This window comes from Vipera berus (assembly GCF_964194415.1).
Source record: "Vipera berus genome assembly, chromosome: 1".
NCBI classification, from domain to species: Eukaryota; Metazoa; Chordata; class Lepidosauria; order Squamata; family Viperidae; genus Vipera; species Vipera berus.
In genome coordinates, this window is record NC_138202.1 from 158,354,480 (window position 1) to 158,370,715 (window position 16,236).

The 16,236-nt window shown below is 41.0% G+C and overlaps 1 protein-coding gene across 1 annotated transcript in view; it reads left to right on the forward strand.

Annotated features, from left to right (window-relative positions):
• The window catches only part of MYO3B (myosin IIIB), a gene marked incomplete at both ends in the record, with an annotated part of 269,873 nt that overhangs the window by 212,325 nt on the left and 41,312 nt on the right, over positions 1 to 16,236 (forward strand). Inside the window, one exon of the mRNA XM_081339995.1 lies at positions 3,949 to 4,063. Coding sequence (XP_081196121.1) covers positions 3,949 to 4,063 — 115 coding nt within the window. The remainder of the gene's footprint in view (positions 1 to 3,948; positions 4,064 to 16,236) is intronic.

Here is a 16,236-nt window from a genome sequence, read left to right on the forward strand (position 1 = left end):
CGTCATGCCACCCCCCGCCGCTGGGCGGCGGAACTGACCAGGTGGTTCCGCCCCAGGCGCCTAATGGACCCGGATCGATTCCAGAGGGCGCTTGGGCCTATACCTATCACCCTTACCCACAGCCCAGTCGATGCTCTGGTGGAGGCCTGGGAAACGGCTGCCACCAGGGCACTTGACGGCGTTGTACCCATGCGACCTCTGACCCGGCGCAGATCCCGTTGGGCCCCATGGTTCTCTGTGGAGCTCCGGGAGATGGAGCGTCGGAGACGAGGTCTAGAGAGCGGTTGGAGATCCAGCCGATCCGAATCCGACCGATTGCAGTTAAGAACCTTTATAAGGTCTTATCTTGCGGTGATAAGGACGGCGAAGTCTAACTACTTTGCCGCCCTTATCGCGTCCGCAGATAATCGCCCGGCCGCCCTGTTTAGGGTGACTCGCTCCCTCCTTAACCAGGAGGTGAGGGAGGATCCCTTGCAGGGACGAGCCGAGGAGTTTAGTCATCATCTGGCGGACAAAATCGCTCGGATCCAGACCGGCCTGGACTCTGACTGGGCAGAGTCTGATGTGGAGGAATCAGGCGGTCTTGAGCACGTTATCTGGACTGAGTTCGACCCTGTTTCCCCTGATGATGTGGACAGGATCATGGGGAGACTGAGCACCACCACCTGTTTGTTGGATCCGTGCCCCTCCTGGCTAGCTTATGCGGCTCGGGAGGGAACACGAGGCTGGTTCCATGCAGTAATAACTGCTTCTCTGAAGGAGGGTGTCTTCCCTGCCGCCTTGAAGGAGGCGGTGGTGAGACCCCTTCTCAAGAAGCCTGCTTTGGACCCGGCTGTTTTAGACAACTACCGTCCAGTCTCCAACCTTCGCTTTCTGGCGAAGGTTGTTGAGAGTGTGGTGGCGCATCAGCTCCCTCTGTTCCTGGAGGAAACTGATTATCTGGACCCGTACCAATCGGGTTTCAGGCCCGGACACAGCACGGAGACGGCATTGGTCGCGCTGGTGAATGATCTCTGGAGGGCAAGGGACAGGGGTTGCTCCTCTGTCCTGGTCCTATTAGATCTCTCAGCGGCTTTCGATACCATCGACCATGGTATCCTGCTGCGGCGTCTCAGGGGGTTGGGAGTGGGAGGCACCGTTTTACGGTGGTTCTCCTCCTACCTCCAGGGCCGCTCGCAGTCGGTGTTGACGGGAGGGCAGAGATCCGCCCCGAGGCCTCTCATTTGTGGAGTCCCTCAGGGGTCGGTTCTCTCGCCTCTCCTGTTCAACATCTATATGAAGCCGCTGGGCGAGATCATTCGTGGCTTCGGGGTGGGGTATCACCAGTACGCTGATGATACCCAACTTTTTCTTTCCACCCCGAACCAACCCAGCGATGCCCTCTCTGTGATGTCCCGGTGCCTGGAGGCGGTTCGGGTCTGGATGGGGAGAAACAGGCTTCGTCTCAATCCCGCCAAGACTGAGTGGCTGTGCATATCGGCATCTCGGGTTAACCAAGTTATTCCACCTCTAATGATGGGGGGTGAGGTGTTACCCCCCGTTGATAGGGCTCGCAACTTGGGCGTCCTCCTGGACTCACGGCTCAATTTTGAAGATCACATAGGAGCCGTGACCAGGGGGGCTTTTGCACAGGTTCGCCTGGTGCGCCAGTTGCGTCCCTATCTGGACCGAGACGCCCTACGCACAGTTACTCATGCGCTTGTGACCTCCCGTTTGGACTACTGTAACGCTCTCTACATGGGGCTGCCCTTGAAGACCACTCGGAGGCTTCAACTGGTGCAGAATGCGGCCGCGCGAGTTGTAATGGGGGTCTCCCGATACTCCCATGTAACACCTCTACTCCGCGAGCTGCATTGGCTTCCGGTTGCCCTCCGGGTGAAATTCAAGGTGCTGGTTATCACCTATAAAGCCCTACATGGCCTGGGTCCGGGGTATTTGAGGGAACACCTGCTGCCGTCATCAAACGCCCTTCGCCCAGTGCGCTCCCACAGGGAGGGTCTGCTCAGGGTCCCGCCGGTAAGAGATTGCCGGCGGGTGACACCCAGGGATAGGGCCTTCTCAGTGGGGGCGCCTGCCCTCTGGAACCAGCTGCCGGTGGAGCTGAGGACTGCTCCCGACCTCCGATCATTCCGCCGGGGCCTGAAGACCTGGCTCTTCGAGCTCTCGGGCCCAGACTGAGGAGAAATTTTAATTTGGGGTTCTTTTTAATCGACTACAGGGTCAATTTAATATTTTTTAATTTGGTTCTTAATTTTTGTATTTTGGATTTTTAATTCCCTGTAAACCGCCCTGAGTCCTCAGGGAATAGGGCGGTATATAAATATAACTAAATAAATAAATAAATAAATAAATAAATTATTATTTTATTTTATTTTATTTTATTTTATTTTATTTTATTATTTTATTTTATTTTATTTTATTTTATTTTATTTTATTTTATTTTATTTTATTTTATTTTATTTTATTAAATCCCTTAAATAAAAAGTTATTTTTGACTCCTAGTGAGTGACCGGACAAGTCCCTGAAGTTTTCTTAACAAGGTTTTTTTTGGAAGTGGTTTGTTCTTGCCTTTTTTCCTAAGGCTTGAGAATAAGTGAGCGGCCCAAGGTCACCCAGCTTGCTTCATGTCTGAGGCTGGAACTCACCGTCTCCTGGTTTCTAGCATGATGCCTTAACCACTACACCCAACTGGCTCTCCAATCAATATTAGCAAAATATTTTGAAAACATATTACATAGGAATTACTTCGCATCTATATGAACACTAATAAAGATAAAAACCTTCCTGCATAGAACCTTTGATACCCAGGCATCTGAGGGTGAAGGTTCGTTCTCTGAACATTTCATTACCAGGTTGATTTCCGAATGTTTCATTACCAGGCTAGGTAACGTCTTCAGTGGTACTCAGGGGAGGTCAGTGTCAGTATTGTGGGCATGTCAAGTGACACACCCACACCTGAAGCTCTTATAAACAGAAGGACATTGACATTGGCATCACCTAAACTTGTTCAGAGCCATCTCTATAAGAGTAGATAATTGTTGGTCTCAGAACGCATTGGAGTGGAATTGTCATTTATTTCCACAATTCCTTCAGCTCTACGGACAAGGGATTGTAGATGCTAAAGCTAAAAATGTCTGGTGAGCAGAAAGTTGGTTACTCCTATTCTATGTTTCTACAACTCCTGAATGAATGAATGAACCTTTATTGTCAAAGTACAACCATGTATACATTGAGATTGGCTGAGCCTCCCTTCATGCCTCCCCCACCATAACTCACAGTAACAACAAACTCACCATCTTGTTACACCATGTGAGCTAATTGCACAACACACTGGCCTTGGGTGAAATACGAGTGATTGGAATTAGAGGTCATATCAGTGACTATTCTTAGCGCCAACATCACCTGCTAAAGTGAAGCAGTGAAACACTTCATTACTTCTTAGGCTGGCTGTTTTAATAACTATTTTAAATATATATATATATATATATATTTAATATCGTTGATGATATTATGTTTTTCTGCTGATACTTTGTGCTTTGTAATACAGAGAGATAAGCCCTTAATTACTCAGTATTTAAATTCATGAATTTTCTAGAATTCTTTGAGGAAAAGGAAGGATGAAAGTGTATTAAAATAGATAAAATAAAAATATTTGCCAAGCAGATGCTTAGGATGAGTATCTTGTTAATGCTCAGAATAAATGGTGATTCAGTTTTCTCTACAAAAATAGCTTGCTGACAAAATCTATCTGTAGCTGTTCTCAGATCAGACCTTTGGCAATGCCATCCTTTGTAATGGTCAGTAAACTTTGTAGCCAGAGGCTGCAGAACTGAAACAAATCTGAATTTCTTTCTTTCTAGAGGTTGAACAAAGAGTATTCTATATGTTGCAAAATATCAGATAATGCTGCTCCATTTTTAATCTTAGTTTTTGCTAATGCATGTTTAGCTTTCAGGGGATATTTAACACGCAAAAATTATAGAAGATGGAAGAATAGCATTGACTATCAAACAGATGTGGAATCAGTGGGATTTGTTTCCAATCTCAAATATGAACAAAATGGGTAAGTTTTAATTATTCTGTTCAAAAAAAGAATCTAGAGAGAAAATACACAGAGAGAGGTACTTTTTTCACTAAATCCTAGTTACGTTGCTGGCAAGACAACTCAGAGTAGGTCTTGAGCAACTCTTCATCATCAGGAGCTGCAATTAGATATTGTTTTTGAAGGATGTATCTGTTCATGCTCATTTGTGAATATGATTTGTAGCATTCACGTGTCAAGAGCTTAGTTTTATGGTTTTGATAATTAATCAATCTATGTAATCTTTTATTATAATCACTGTCCAGTCAAAACTAAGTATATATTGTAGTAAAGCAAACAAAACAATAATGAAAGCCATGTTAGCAGGATCCCACTAAGCTTAGGATTTAAATCACTAAAGATCACTAACCTGATTCCTGAAATGCCATTTGGTGGATTCAACAAACCATAGCACAAAATTTACCAGCTTTAAGAGTAACCAGGGCTTTTTTCCTCATAGAACGCTCAGAATGGAGTTCTGGCACCTTTTTTGGATGGAACCTTGTAGGGTAGGCAAGACGGGTTGTATGACATGTGTGAGTTCCGGCACCTTTTTCTTTTACAAAAAAAACACTGACAGTAACAGCTATATGTGTTCTATCAATTAAAAAGAAGTATAAATATATCCAATATTTCTGGCCTATTAGTTAAAAATGGAATATGAGAAGCAAAAAGACCTTCATTGAAAAGAGCCATATGTAGAATATGACCCACAGTCTCCACCTCACCGGAGCCAAAGAGTAGCTTTAGTCTCCCATAGGAATGTTATGAAGGTTATCCTTCAAGACTGCCAGAGGCAAAACATTAAGGCAATGTGCTCTAGCTTCTTCTTAGATGGTATAATCCTTCCTCCTTGAGAAAACCTATGTGGCAAGTAGCTTGTTATCAGCCTTTTATTCCATGAAAATTGGAGAATGTAAAAATTCTTCTTTAGCACTCTATCAAATGTTTCCTCCAAAGCCCGAGCTTGAAATCTTCCCTTAATTTACAGTTACATGTCTTAAAAGATGGAGGGAAAAAAACAATTTTACCAAATGGTATCTTCAGGCAAGCTGTTTCCAAGCTGCTTCTCCTGTGAATCAGTCCAATCTCACCATTCTCTGGGCCAGACTGTCTATTCTAATGATACTCGATAGCACACAGTTGGGCCAAGAGACATGACAAGCAGGATATAAATTACGACCTCTGCCTAGAGCTGCTACTGTACCATGGAAATTAATCTTTCCATTAGAGAATGCAGCTTTTAAATGGTCCCCCCAAAACTCGGTTTTTATTCTCTCTTTTCTCATTTTCAATACACCGAATGTCTGCCTAGATCATATATTTTTTTCTGGCTGCTTTTTAAAACCATATAGAACGGTAGCAAATTTCATATTATGCATTTGCCTCTAACCCTGGACAGAATGCAGTGAGGTGTTTCCATAAGTAGAAGCAATTTCTGCTCAGTGAACAGGAGACAGTTAATTCTCCCTGCCCCCCTTTTCCCAGGGTACCTTCAAAATTTATTCCAGAGAGTGCAATGAGGAACAGTAAAGTTCCAATGCCTGAAAAAAGATATGGCACAAATCTCTTGTCAGACAAATAACACAACAGTAGGTTCTCCCATTTTCCTCAAACACTCAACCCCCCCCCCCTTTTTTTTTCCTGGCTAATATGAAACCCATCTACAGAAACACTTTTTCCTGTAAAAAGTTTTGAAAAATTTGTATTTGCTCATTGCCATCCCATACATGGCAATATTAAATATGAATCTAAATTGATTTAGGCTTAAGCCTGATTTAGGCTTATTCACTGACAAGAGGGAAGTAGGACTATAGCCTTTCTAAGCATAATTAAATAATACGAGCAGAAGCAGAAAATACAGATTATATTTGCAACTTTTTGTCAGCATCTGAAAGACAACAAACATTGGTTCACCTCCATCTTCTCCCACTTTTGCCCAGCGAGGTACACTATATTAACAAAATATTATATTGACACTTAGCAAAGAGAGCTAGGCTTATGCACAAATCTCTCTCCTAGCCATCTTTCAGGCAAATAATAAACGTCTGAGCTTCTAGGTGCAAAGGGAATCATCTGCCCTAAATTGTAGTAGGACATAATTAGCAAATTCAGTTTAACAGTGTCACATTACCTTTGCCCTTGAGTGTCTGCAAAAAGATTGTAGTTTCAGTCACAGGAGGAAATTTGATTAAATTGAGCATCAAAGGGGCATGTGCAGATGAAGCCCCCCCCGTAGAAAACTAAACCATCTGAAAGGAACAGCATGAAGCTGTGTTCACTGGGACTTAGAATGTTTTGAAACAGGAAATTTGTAAGAGTTAGTGATACAGATTAGTAGCTATTTGAGCTTTATTTTAGGACCTTGGTGTGGTCCCTGAAAACCTCGAAAAGTTTTAGCCAAACTGTAATTTGAGTGAAAATGAGGTAATTTATTAAAAATGTGACTGGAAAATAATCCAGTAACTTTATTGAAAATAATGGTAAATCCAGTCAAAACCCCTGGCATTATTCATTCATTTTTGGAGAACTGACTGTCAGACTTCCCTCTTTACAGTCTAAATTGATTTAAGGCAAGGTCCAAAATGGGAAGAATCCTGGTGAATAGCAGGATTAGAAGAAAGGTAGGGTTGCCACACAAGAATTCTAGCAAATACTGTACTTTCAGATGAGAAATGTATAGAACTCTCTTCCATTTCCTTGTATGTGTGTGTGTTTGTGTGATGTATTTCTGTGCAGTGGTAAGGAGGTTCTTTCATTTTGCATGAAGGCAAGACAGTTTGTATTTATCCCTTGTTTTGGTATCTGCTATTCCTTTTATTAGTATGAGAAATATGTCATACAGATGTTATCATGATATTGGTACTTTATTCTCCATTAATTTGCCTAATCTCTTTAAAACCAGGTTGTTCTTCTATGTGTAAGCAACTTCATCTAATAGCTAGTTATTGAGGGATCTCTAATCTTTTTATGATTGTGAATATGCTCATCATGAAATTGTCTCTGGGATATGCATCTGGGTCAGTATAAAAGGGGGGGAAATGACTTTGCCATAGGTGTATACTATAGGCCGCCCAACCAAACAGAGGAAATAGATGAACTTTTTGCTAGTCAGCTAAGGTATGTAGGAAGCACATCACAATAGTAATGGGGGACTTTAATTACCCTGACATCAACTGGGAGACAAACTCTGCACCAAGTGGAAGATCAGACAGATTCCTGACAAACCTAGCAGACAACTTTTTCTCCCAAAAAATAGAAAAGGGAACTAGGGGATTAGCCATATTGGAGCTAATCCTCACTAACAGAGATGAAATGATAGAAAGTGTTGAAGCCACAGGAACCTTGGGGGGAAGTGATCATGCAATATTGGAATTCAACATTCTGGAAGCACAAGCAATAAAACACTGTCAAACTAGAGTCTTGGACTTTAAAAGAGCTAATTTCAATAAACTTAGAGTTTGGGAAGGATTCCATGGATGAAAATCCTAAAAGGGAAAACAACTCAAGAAGCTTGGGAAATTTTGAAAAGTGAGATAATAAAAGCCCAGTCTAGCACTATACCAACAAACAAGAAAAATAACAGCTCTCAAAAAAACTCAGCATGTCTGCATAAAGAGCTCTCTGATAAATTGAAAGATAAAAAGGACAAGTATAAAAAGTGGAAAGAGGGGCACATAACTAAGGAAGAATATCAGCAAATAGCCCGTGCCTGCAAAGATGAAGTGAGGAAAACTAAGGCTCAAAATGAACTAAGGCTTGTGACCAACGTCAAAAATAACAAAAAAAGCTTCTTTCAACATGTAAAAAACAAGAAAAAAGTTAAGGAAATGATTGGTCCATTAGTGGGGGAAAGTGGCAAGAAGGTGACAAGCAACAGGGAGAAAGCAGAACTATTTAACTCGTTTTTTGCATCTGTCTTTACACAAAGGGAAAAAACAGTCCAACCTACCAAAACCAGTGCCATAAAAAACAGAATAGAAACACAAGTTAAGATAGGCAAGAAAATGGTAAGTGAGCACCTGTCCAGCCTAGACGAGTTCAAATCACCAGGACCAGATGGATTACTCCCCAAGGTTCTCAAGGGACTGACAGATGTGATCTCAGACCACTGAACTATATTTTTCAAAGATCTTGGAGTACTGGGGAACTAGCAGAGGACTGGAAAAGAGCTGATGTAGTTCCCACCTTCAAAAAAGGGGAAAAAATGGATCCAGGAAACTACAGACCTATCAGCCTGACCTCAATACCTGGGAAGATTCTGGAAAAGATAATCAAACAATGAATCAGCGAACACCTAGAGGAAAAAAAACTCATTACTAAAAGCCAACATGGGTTTGTCAAAAACAGATCATACCAGATCTTATTGCATTATTTGACCAAGTGATGAAATTAGTGGACCAGAGGAATGCTGTGGATATAATTTACTTGGACTTCAGTAAGGCATTTGATAAAGTAGATCACAAACTATTACTCAATAAGATAGAAAAATGGGGGTTAGACAGCATCACCACCAGATGGATTCGTTGTTGGCTGACCGGCTGTACTCAGTGTGTGGTCCTCAATGGAACTGCATATACATGGAAGGAAGTGTGTAACGGGGTGCCCCAGGGCTCTGTTCTGGGCCCAGTGCTCTTCAACATCTTCTTCAACGATTTGGATGAGGGGATAGATGGGGAACTCATCAAATTTGCAGATGACCCCAAGCTGGCAGGAATAGCCAATACTCCAGAAGACAGGCTTAAGATACAGGAGGATCTGGACAGACTTGAACACTGGGCACTATCTAACAAAATGAAATTCAATGGTGAAAAAAGTAAGGTTCTACATTTAGGCAAGAAAAACCAAATGTACAGGTATGGCAGTGGTGTAGCGTGGGGGGTGCAGGGGGGGCCAGCTGCACCGGGTGCAAAATCTGGGGGGGCGCTCACACTCGCAGCTCTCTGCCCCTGCCTGGCTCACTCACTCTCTCTCACTGCAGTGCTGGCTGTGCGAATCCGATCCGAGCCGCCGGGTCACCGCCCACTGTGGAGGGGGGGATGCCAGGCATGGGGTGCGGTGCACGGGTTAGGGGGCGCAAATTACTTGCCTTGCCCCGGGTGCTGACAACCCACGCTACTGAGGTATGGTATAGGTCCGTGGTGGCAAACCTATGGCACACGTGCCACAGGTGGCACGCAGATCCCTGTGTGGGCACGCGTGCCATTGCCCCAGTCCTAGACCTTCAACTGGGTTTTATAAAACCTTTTCGCTTTAGGCCTCTTCTGCCGTGTGCAAAAAAAAAGGTTCTATCAATCAATCAATTTCAACTTCTTGCGGGGGGAAAAAAAGGATCTCGCAAAGTTGGAATTGATTGATTGAACTTTTTAGTCCCACCCAGTTTGCTGTTACCACTGCAGCCATGCCCACCCAATGGACCATGCCCACCCAATGGGCCACGCCCACCTGGCACCTGATGATACATATGTGGGTTTTGGGTTGCAATTTGGGCACTCGGTCTCTAAAAGGTTTGCCAGCACTGGTATAGGTGGTACCTTGCTCAATAGTAGTAACTGTGAGAGGGATCTTGGAGTCCTAATGGACAATCACTTAAATATGAGCCAGCAGTGTGCTGCAGCTGCCAAGAAAGCCAACACAGTGCTAGGCTGCATTAACAGAGGGATAGAATCAAGATCATGTGAAGTATTAATACCACTTTACAATGCTTTGGTAAGGCCACACTTGGAATACTGCATCCAGTTTTGGTCACCAAGATGTAAAAAAGATGTTGAGACTCTAGAAAGAGTACAAAGAAGAGCAACAAAGACGATCAGGGGACTGGAGGCTAAAACATATGAGGAACGGTTGCTGCAAATGGGTATATCCAGTTTAATGAAGAGAAGGATCAGGGGTGACATGTTAGCAGTGTTCCAATATCTCAGGGGCTGCCACAAAGAAGAGGGAGTCAAGCTATTCTCCAAAGCGCCCGAAGGCAAGACAAGAAGCAACGGATGGAAACTAATCAAGGAGAGAAGCCACCTAGAATTAAGGAGAAACTTCCTGACCGTTAGAACAATTAACCAGTGGAACAACCTGCCTCCAGAAGTGGTGAATGCTCCAACACTGGAAGTTTTTAAAAAAGAGACTGGACAGCCATTTGTCTGAAATCATATAGGGTTTCCTGCTTGAGCAGGGGGTTGGACTAGATGATCTCCAAGGTCCCTTCCAACTTTACTACTACTACTACTATTGTTATTATTATTATTATTATTATTATTGTAAAATGTTTATTCATAAAACATGAAACTCAGTCAACTGAACACTCAAATTGATTGGCACTAATGGTTGACACAGGTTGCTGCCAGCATCCTAGCTATCAACCAGGTATTATTATCATTATTATTATTATTAAATATATGCGAGGCCTAGGGCTTCGCTTGGCAGCACATTAGTTTCCTGTTTATTATTTTAAAAATAAAAATAAGTGAGAAACAGACAGATTTTGGCAATCATATTATTATTACTGAGCACCTTGGAGACCCAAGAACTATGAACAAGTCATTCCTTTTAATATCTCCCACAACCAAGCTTCATGACTTAACTTCAGATTCAAGTTTAATTAAAGAGAAAATAATTTTTCTATTTACTCTCTCTGCACCAGGCATAATTTTGCACCCTTCTGTATTTCTCCTCTCCCCCCTTGCCAATTTTTCTAACTCAGAAACCCTAAATATTGTCAATAGCAATAGCAATAGGTCTTAGACCTATATACTACTTCATAGTGCTTCACAATACTCTCTGGGCAGTTTACAGAGTCAGCATATTGTCCCCAACAACCCTCATTTTACCGACTTCAGAAGGATGGAAACTTTGAGCCCCGTCAGGATCGAACTCTTGGCTGTGTGCAGAGTTTGCCTGCAATACTGCATTCTAACCACTGTGCCACTAGGGACCCTTTTTATTAATGATTACACCTTTAGATTACCTATTCAGAAATTTCCTGAATGGTGTAGAAGAAAAGTTAAAATAATGAAATCATGAATTATTATTGGTGCACTAGAACTAAAACAAGAAGCAAGAAAGACCACAGCACGGCACATATACCGTACTTCACGTAAAACAAGCAGCAAAATTAAATAGTGTAAAGTTTCTGAAAGAACTAAAATGCCAAGAAATAAAAAGTTCTTTCCCTTAGCACTGAAAAAAGTATAAAAGAGGGATCTGGCATCCTTGTTTGGGTATGATATTCTCCAAGAATGAAAGAATTACAGCTTTTTTAGTCACCTCCTACCTTGTTATATGAGGGAAGATCAATAAGTAAAGCCTCATTTTCCATTTTATTATTATATTAGTAGTACTTCTTGCTGTGGCTTTTCAATTTGTGTTATATTTGTTAACAATATGGTCAGTGTACGCATACAGTCTGATAAAACATACATCTTTTACAACTAATCAGACAACCCTTTGGGGTTTCTATCCCAAATCATGCACAGTAAATCAGTTATTAGTTAAGGTTTTTATTTAAATTCATTTCTTATAAATAATATGTAGCATGTTCTTATAATATGCTTTAAAAGTGTTTGTACAATTACAATTTTTCTAGTGGTAATAGTTGATCCTGCCTTTAGGCAGTATCATTTGAGAGTTCCCATTAATTGAAACAAATGATTAAATAAAGTCCCCTTTAGTGGCCTGTAAGCCGGGATCAGTATAAACTTTACATCATTTCTTCTTTCATTTTCGTTAAACTGACATGATTTCAACTAAAACAGAGGGCATGATCTCTCCCAATGCTTTTAATATTTTTCTGTCACAATTTGGTGACAACCTTGAAAGATGCTACCTGGAGATCATATTAGTCCTTGAACTTCATGTTTTGTCCCTCTGTTGTAAACTTCCTGCTTCCTTCTGTAGCAGCTCTTAAATCTCACTCCCTTCGATCATACTCTTGAATAGCTGCTTGGTTTTCTGCGGCTGATAATATACATGTAGTTTGTAGTCACAAGAGGAGACTTTTGCTATGGTTCATTTTTTGCCCATGTTGCGTTTCAAAAGCAAAGCAGATGATTTACATTCACTGATGGCACCATTTATCATTTCAATTTATTCTATGGTATCTCTAAACAAAGTGTTACAATACAGCTCACTGTACCTGTCAAGCTCTAGTAGAAGCCTCAATGAACATGATACATTCATAATATGCAGAATCTTTTCCCATATCAGATCAAAGGAAATAATGGAGCTTGGAGGTTTCTCCCACTCCCTCTTACACCTCCCCCCCCTGTACAGTTGAAAAGATTGATGGATTGCTCTTTTTAAAGAAAGAAAATCAGATCCTGTAGATTTCATAATCTTGCTAGTAACAAGACTAACAGCACAGTAATACCCAATAAGATGATTCAAAGTTAATCATTGATCTACTTTTGTGATATACCCACAGAAGTAAAATTCTGATGTAGATTATTTGATTCATATTGTAAATATTTGGGGAAGGACCCATTCATCACAATCCTCACAATCCTAAACATATTTATACAGAAATAAATTTCCACTCAGTTCAATGAGGAAAAGTTTGAGATTTGACTTTTACTGTACCTAACACTGATGGTAGAAATTTAAACAAGTCACATATCAAAACTGTAGATTGTTATTAATATTGGTTAAATGCATACGTTGCCTTCCAGAAAGATAAGTATGTATTGTAATTATTATGTTTAAACATCTGTTACTTGGATAATTGCTATGAATTGATCCTTCTTCCTACATTATCTTACACTTTTCCAGAAGATACCCTGATCCTCCAGGACAGAATTTGGACATATGTAGATAGAGTGGAATAAATTATAATCAGTGAAACAAACAAAAGAGAAGAGAAAAAGAGATTACCTTTATTCAGATATATATTACCACTAGCACTCGTGGCATTTTAGAAGAGCTGAGCAACAATCAGCCCTCCAAATATTTTGACTTCACAATTCCTATTAACTCTCTTCACTGACCAAGGCTACTGATATGTAACATAGCCATATGTTACTCATCCATCCTTTACAAAATATAAGAGGATAGCCCCTAAAATGATGATCCTATAGTCTGGTTTTCAATACCGGAGAAAATTAGTATGGAAGGGAAACAGGAGAAACAGAAAACAAGGGCCATCTAACTAACCTGAGTAGTAGGAAATTTAAAAGACTTTTTAAAAGTACTTCTTCACGAAAGTACATCATTAGAAGTAGTCCTTCATTATCACCAGTCACTTAGTGACTGTTTTGTTGCAATGGAAACCCCCCCCATAAAAATTACTACGCGATTTTAAAGTTATGACAGCCACACACCCTGTGGTGATCCAATTAACGACCGCAACAACTTAACACCATAATTCCAGGCTCAATTATGGTTATAAATCGAGGAAAAGGAGCTTGGTGGCTCACATGGTTAGAACACTGGGCTGACAATCGGTAGGCTTGTGTTCAAGACCCACGGCTGCTGTGGAGAAGGGTGAGCTCCCATCACACACTCCAGCTCCTGCCAACTCAACGGTTCTAAAGTGGGTGACCGCAAATAGATAAATGGGTACCACTTTGGTTGACAACTTCATGGGGATGCGAAAGGAGCACCCAACTGGGTGTCCCCTGGGCAACAGTGATGTCATTGGCAAATCCTTCCACCATGGAAGCACTTCAGTGCTTCCGACAGAGAAGTATAGTATAAGTCTAACTTGTAGATATATTACCAGAAAATGTGATAATGGCCACTAAGTTGGATGGCTTTAAAAGTGGATTAGATGAATGAAGGACAAGTCTGTCAAAGGCTTCAAGTCTTGTGTCAGTGTTAATTCTGGTTTGGGGCAACATGCTACTAAAACCAATGAAACAAGAGAGGAGAATGTTTCCACCTCTTACCTTCAAGCACCACAATAGCATCTGGTTGGCTATTGGGAGAAATATTGAATTAAAATGGGCTTTGACCTGATTGAACTGGAGCATTCTTATGTTTTGGGGAAATCAGTTTGTGGTTGTTTCAGCTTTATTTCAGCTTTAGGCTGTGTTGCAGGCTGAGAGTTTCAGCATCTTAGGCCATGGCTTTTATAAACTAGGAGACAAAATAATACAAAAAGCCCTATAGATACAGAGTTCTGAAAGAAGTGGTGAAAATATAAAATACTGCATCTGACAATATTTACTTCATCCATCCACTATGTTTTTAAACTTCACAACAATCTCAGCTCTGAAAAGCACCATGAGCTAATGCTGTAAAGGACTGTCTTTGGGTGATATGGCAGACCTGAAAAGGTGATGGGGTTGTTTCAAGCCAAGTACTTTGATCCCATGATTTCCACCCCACCCCCCCTTTGTCCTTGCCACTTCCCTGACAAGCTAAAGGCCAACAATGAAAAAAAATGAAAAATGCTTAAAAACTTGCTATTTGTATATGGTTTAATACCAAATCAGGGCTGCAAAACTCTGGACACTCCTGAGATGGAAGCAAAAAATAAAACTCTCTTTGCTCCCATTTGGTGGTGCTCTATATTTTTACAGTCCAAATGAAGTAATTGTGATCATTAGCTGAACTGTTGAAACTTAGGAGTCTGGGGCAACAGAGTAGATTTTGACCCCCAACAAAGGAAACTTATCTGTGAAGAGTAACTATTGTTCTAAGTTTAAAAAAAAAAAGCTAAGGAGATCAAAGTAAAAAGATGAAGAAAAGGCCTGCAGATTAAATATGGATTATGAAGCACTTTCCTTACAAAGAAGGAGACTAAACTGATTTGAAAAAAGGCAGTTAAAAGGGACTGGGTTATTACAGTATGATGAAAATATGTAAGGCTTGGTGTAGTAAAAGTAAATATAAGAAATATGTTTATCATTGCTTGCATAAGTAGAAATAGAGGCTTGATCTGCCATTAGTAACATCTGCCAAGAAATGTGGTTGATATCAGTCCCAAGAAAACTACTTCTTAATAGGGCTTGCCTGTGAATATAGGGGTGTGTGTGCACACAAACACACATGCCTTTGAATCAGTTTTTTTCTCTTGGTGTTTCCTGGTCAAGTCCCTGCAGTTTTTTTGACAAGGGTTTTCAGCAATTGCCTGCTTCCCAGGTTGAGAGAAAGTGACTGGCCCAAGGTCACCCAACTGGCTTTGTGCCTAAGGTAGACTAGAATTCACAGTCTCCTCACTGTTATTGCACTATTATTATATTATTATGCATTCTTATTTTACTGCATTATATATATATATATATATGTGTGTGTGTGTGTGTGTGTGTGTGTATGTGTGTGTGTGTGTGTGTGTCATATTTGGGATGGTTGCATGGAAAAGATGGTATGTTTGGACCCCTCTCAATGTAATTGTTAAATAAATACTATAGCCCAACAGATCTCATTGCAGTAGGCAAATGTATACAAAGCCTAGGATATTGTAATATTGGTTTTTCATCCTAGGGATACTTCAATTAGGCCGTCTCTGAAAGAAATTGCTGAAAAGTTATGTACATTCATGATTAACTTGACTTATGTGAACTATTAGGCACTAGTATAGGTGACAGGCTCCGAATGCTAGCTGACCACACATTGAACATGAGTCAACAGTGAGATGCACTGCTAAAAACAAATGCTATTTTGAAGTTTGTGAACAGGAGCATAGAATTCGGAAAAGGGCAATTCAAACAGTGAAGGATCTGAAATCAAAGAGATGATCGAGGGGAGATTTTATTTTTTAAAAAATTAGGAATTGATTCCTAAATCTGAATTGTAGTGGAAAATAGTTTTTCAACTGGTCCTATAATCTCCCTTTCTCATTGCTGGGGCTGTACATTAAGCTAAACCAAGAATGTAAAAGCTGTACTCCCATGGACTGAGGGTGGCCTACAAATAGTATTTTGTCATTCATCAAGCAACCTAAATATCTGGGCCATTTGGAAGCATGTTAGGGGCAGGATTAGGGACAAAAGGCATTTTATTCACCCCTTAAAATCACACCCCTGATTGGTTCCAGCCCCCCTGAATTTTTAGATTGCAGTTTCCAATATATTGACAATGGTCAATAGTCTGGTCTTTGATTAGCTAAGTTGTCTACACCCCAAAACTAAGTAATACTTCTGGTGTGGTTGTGGCTTATGCTTGATGGATTTATACAGCCTTTAGAGCCTTGAAAATCTTGATGTACGGTTTAAGTTTCT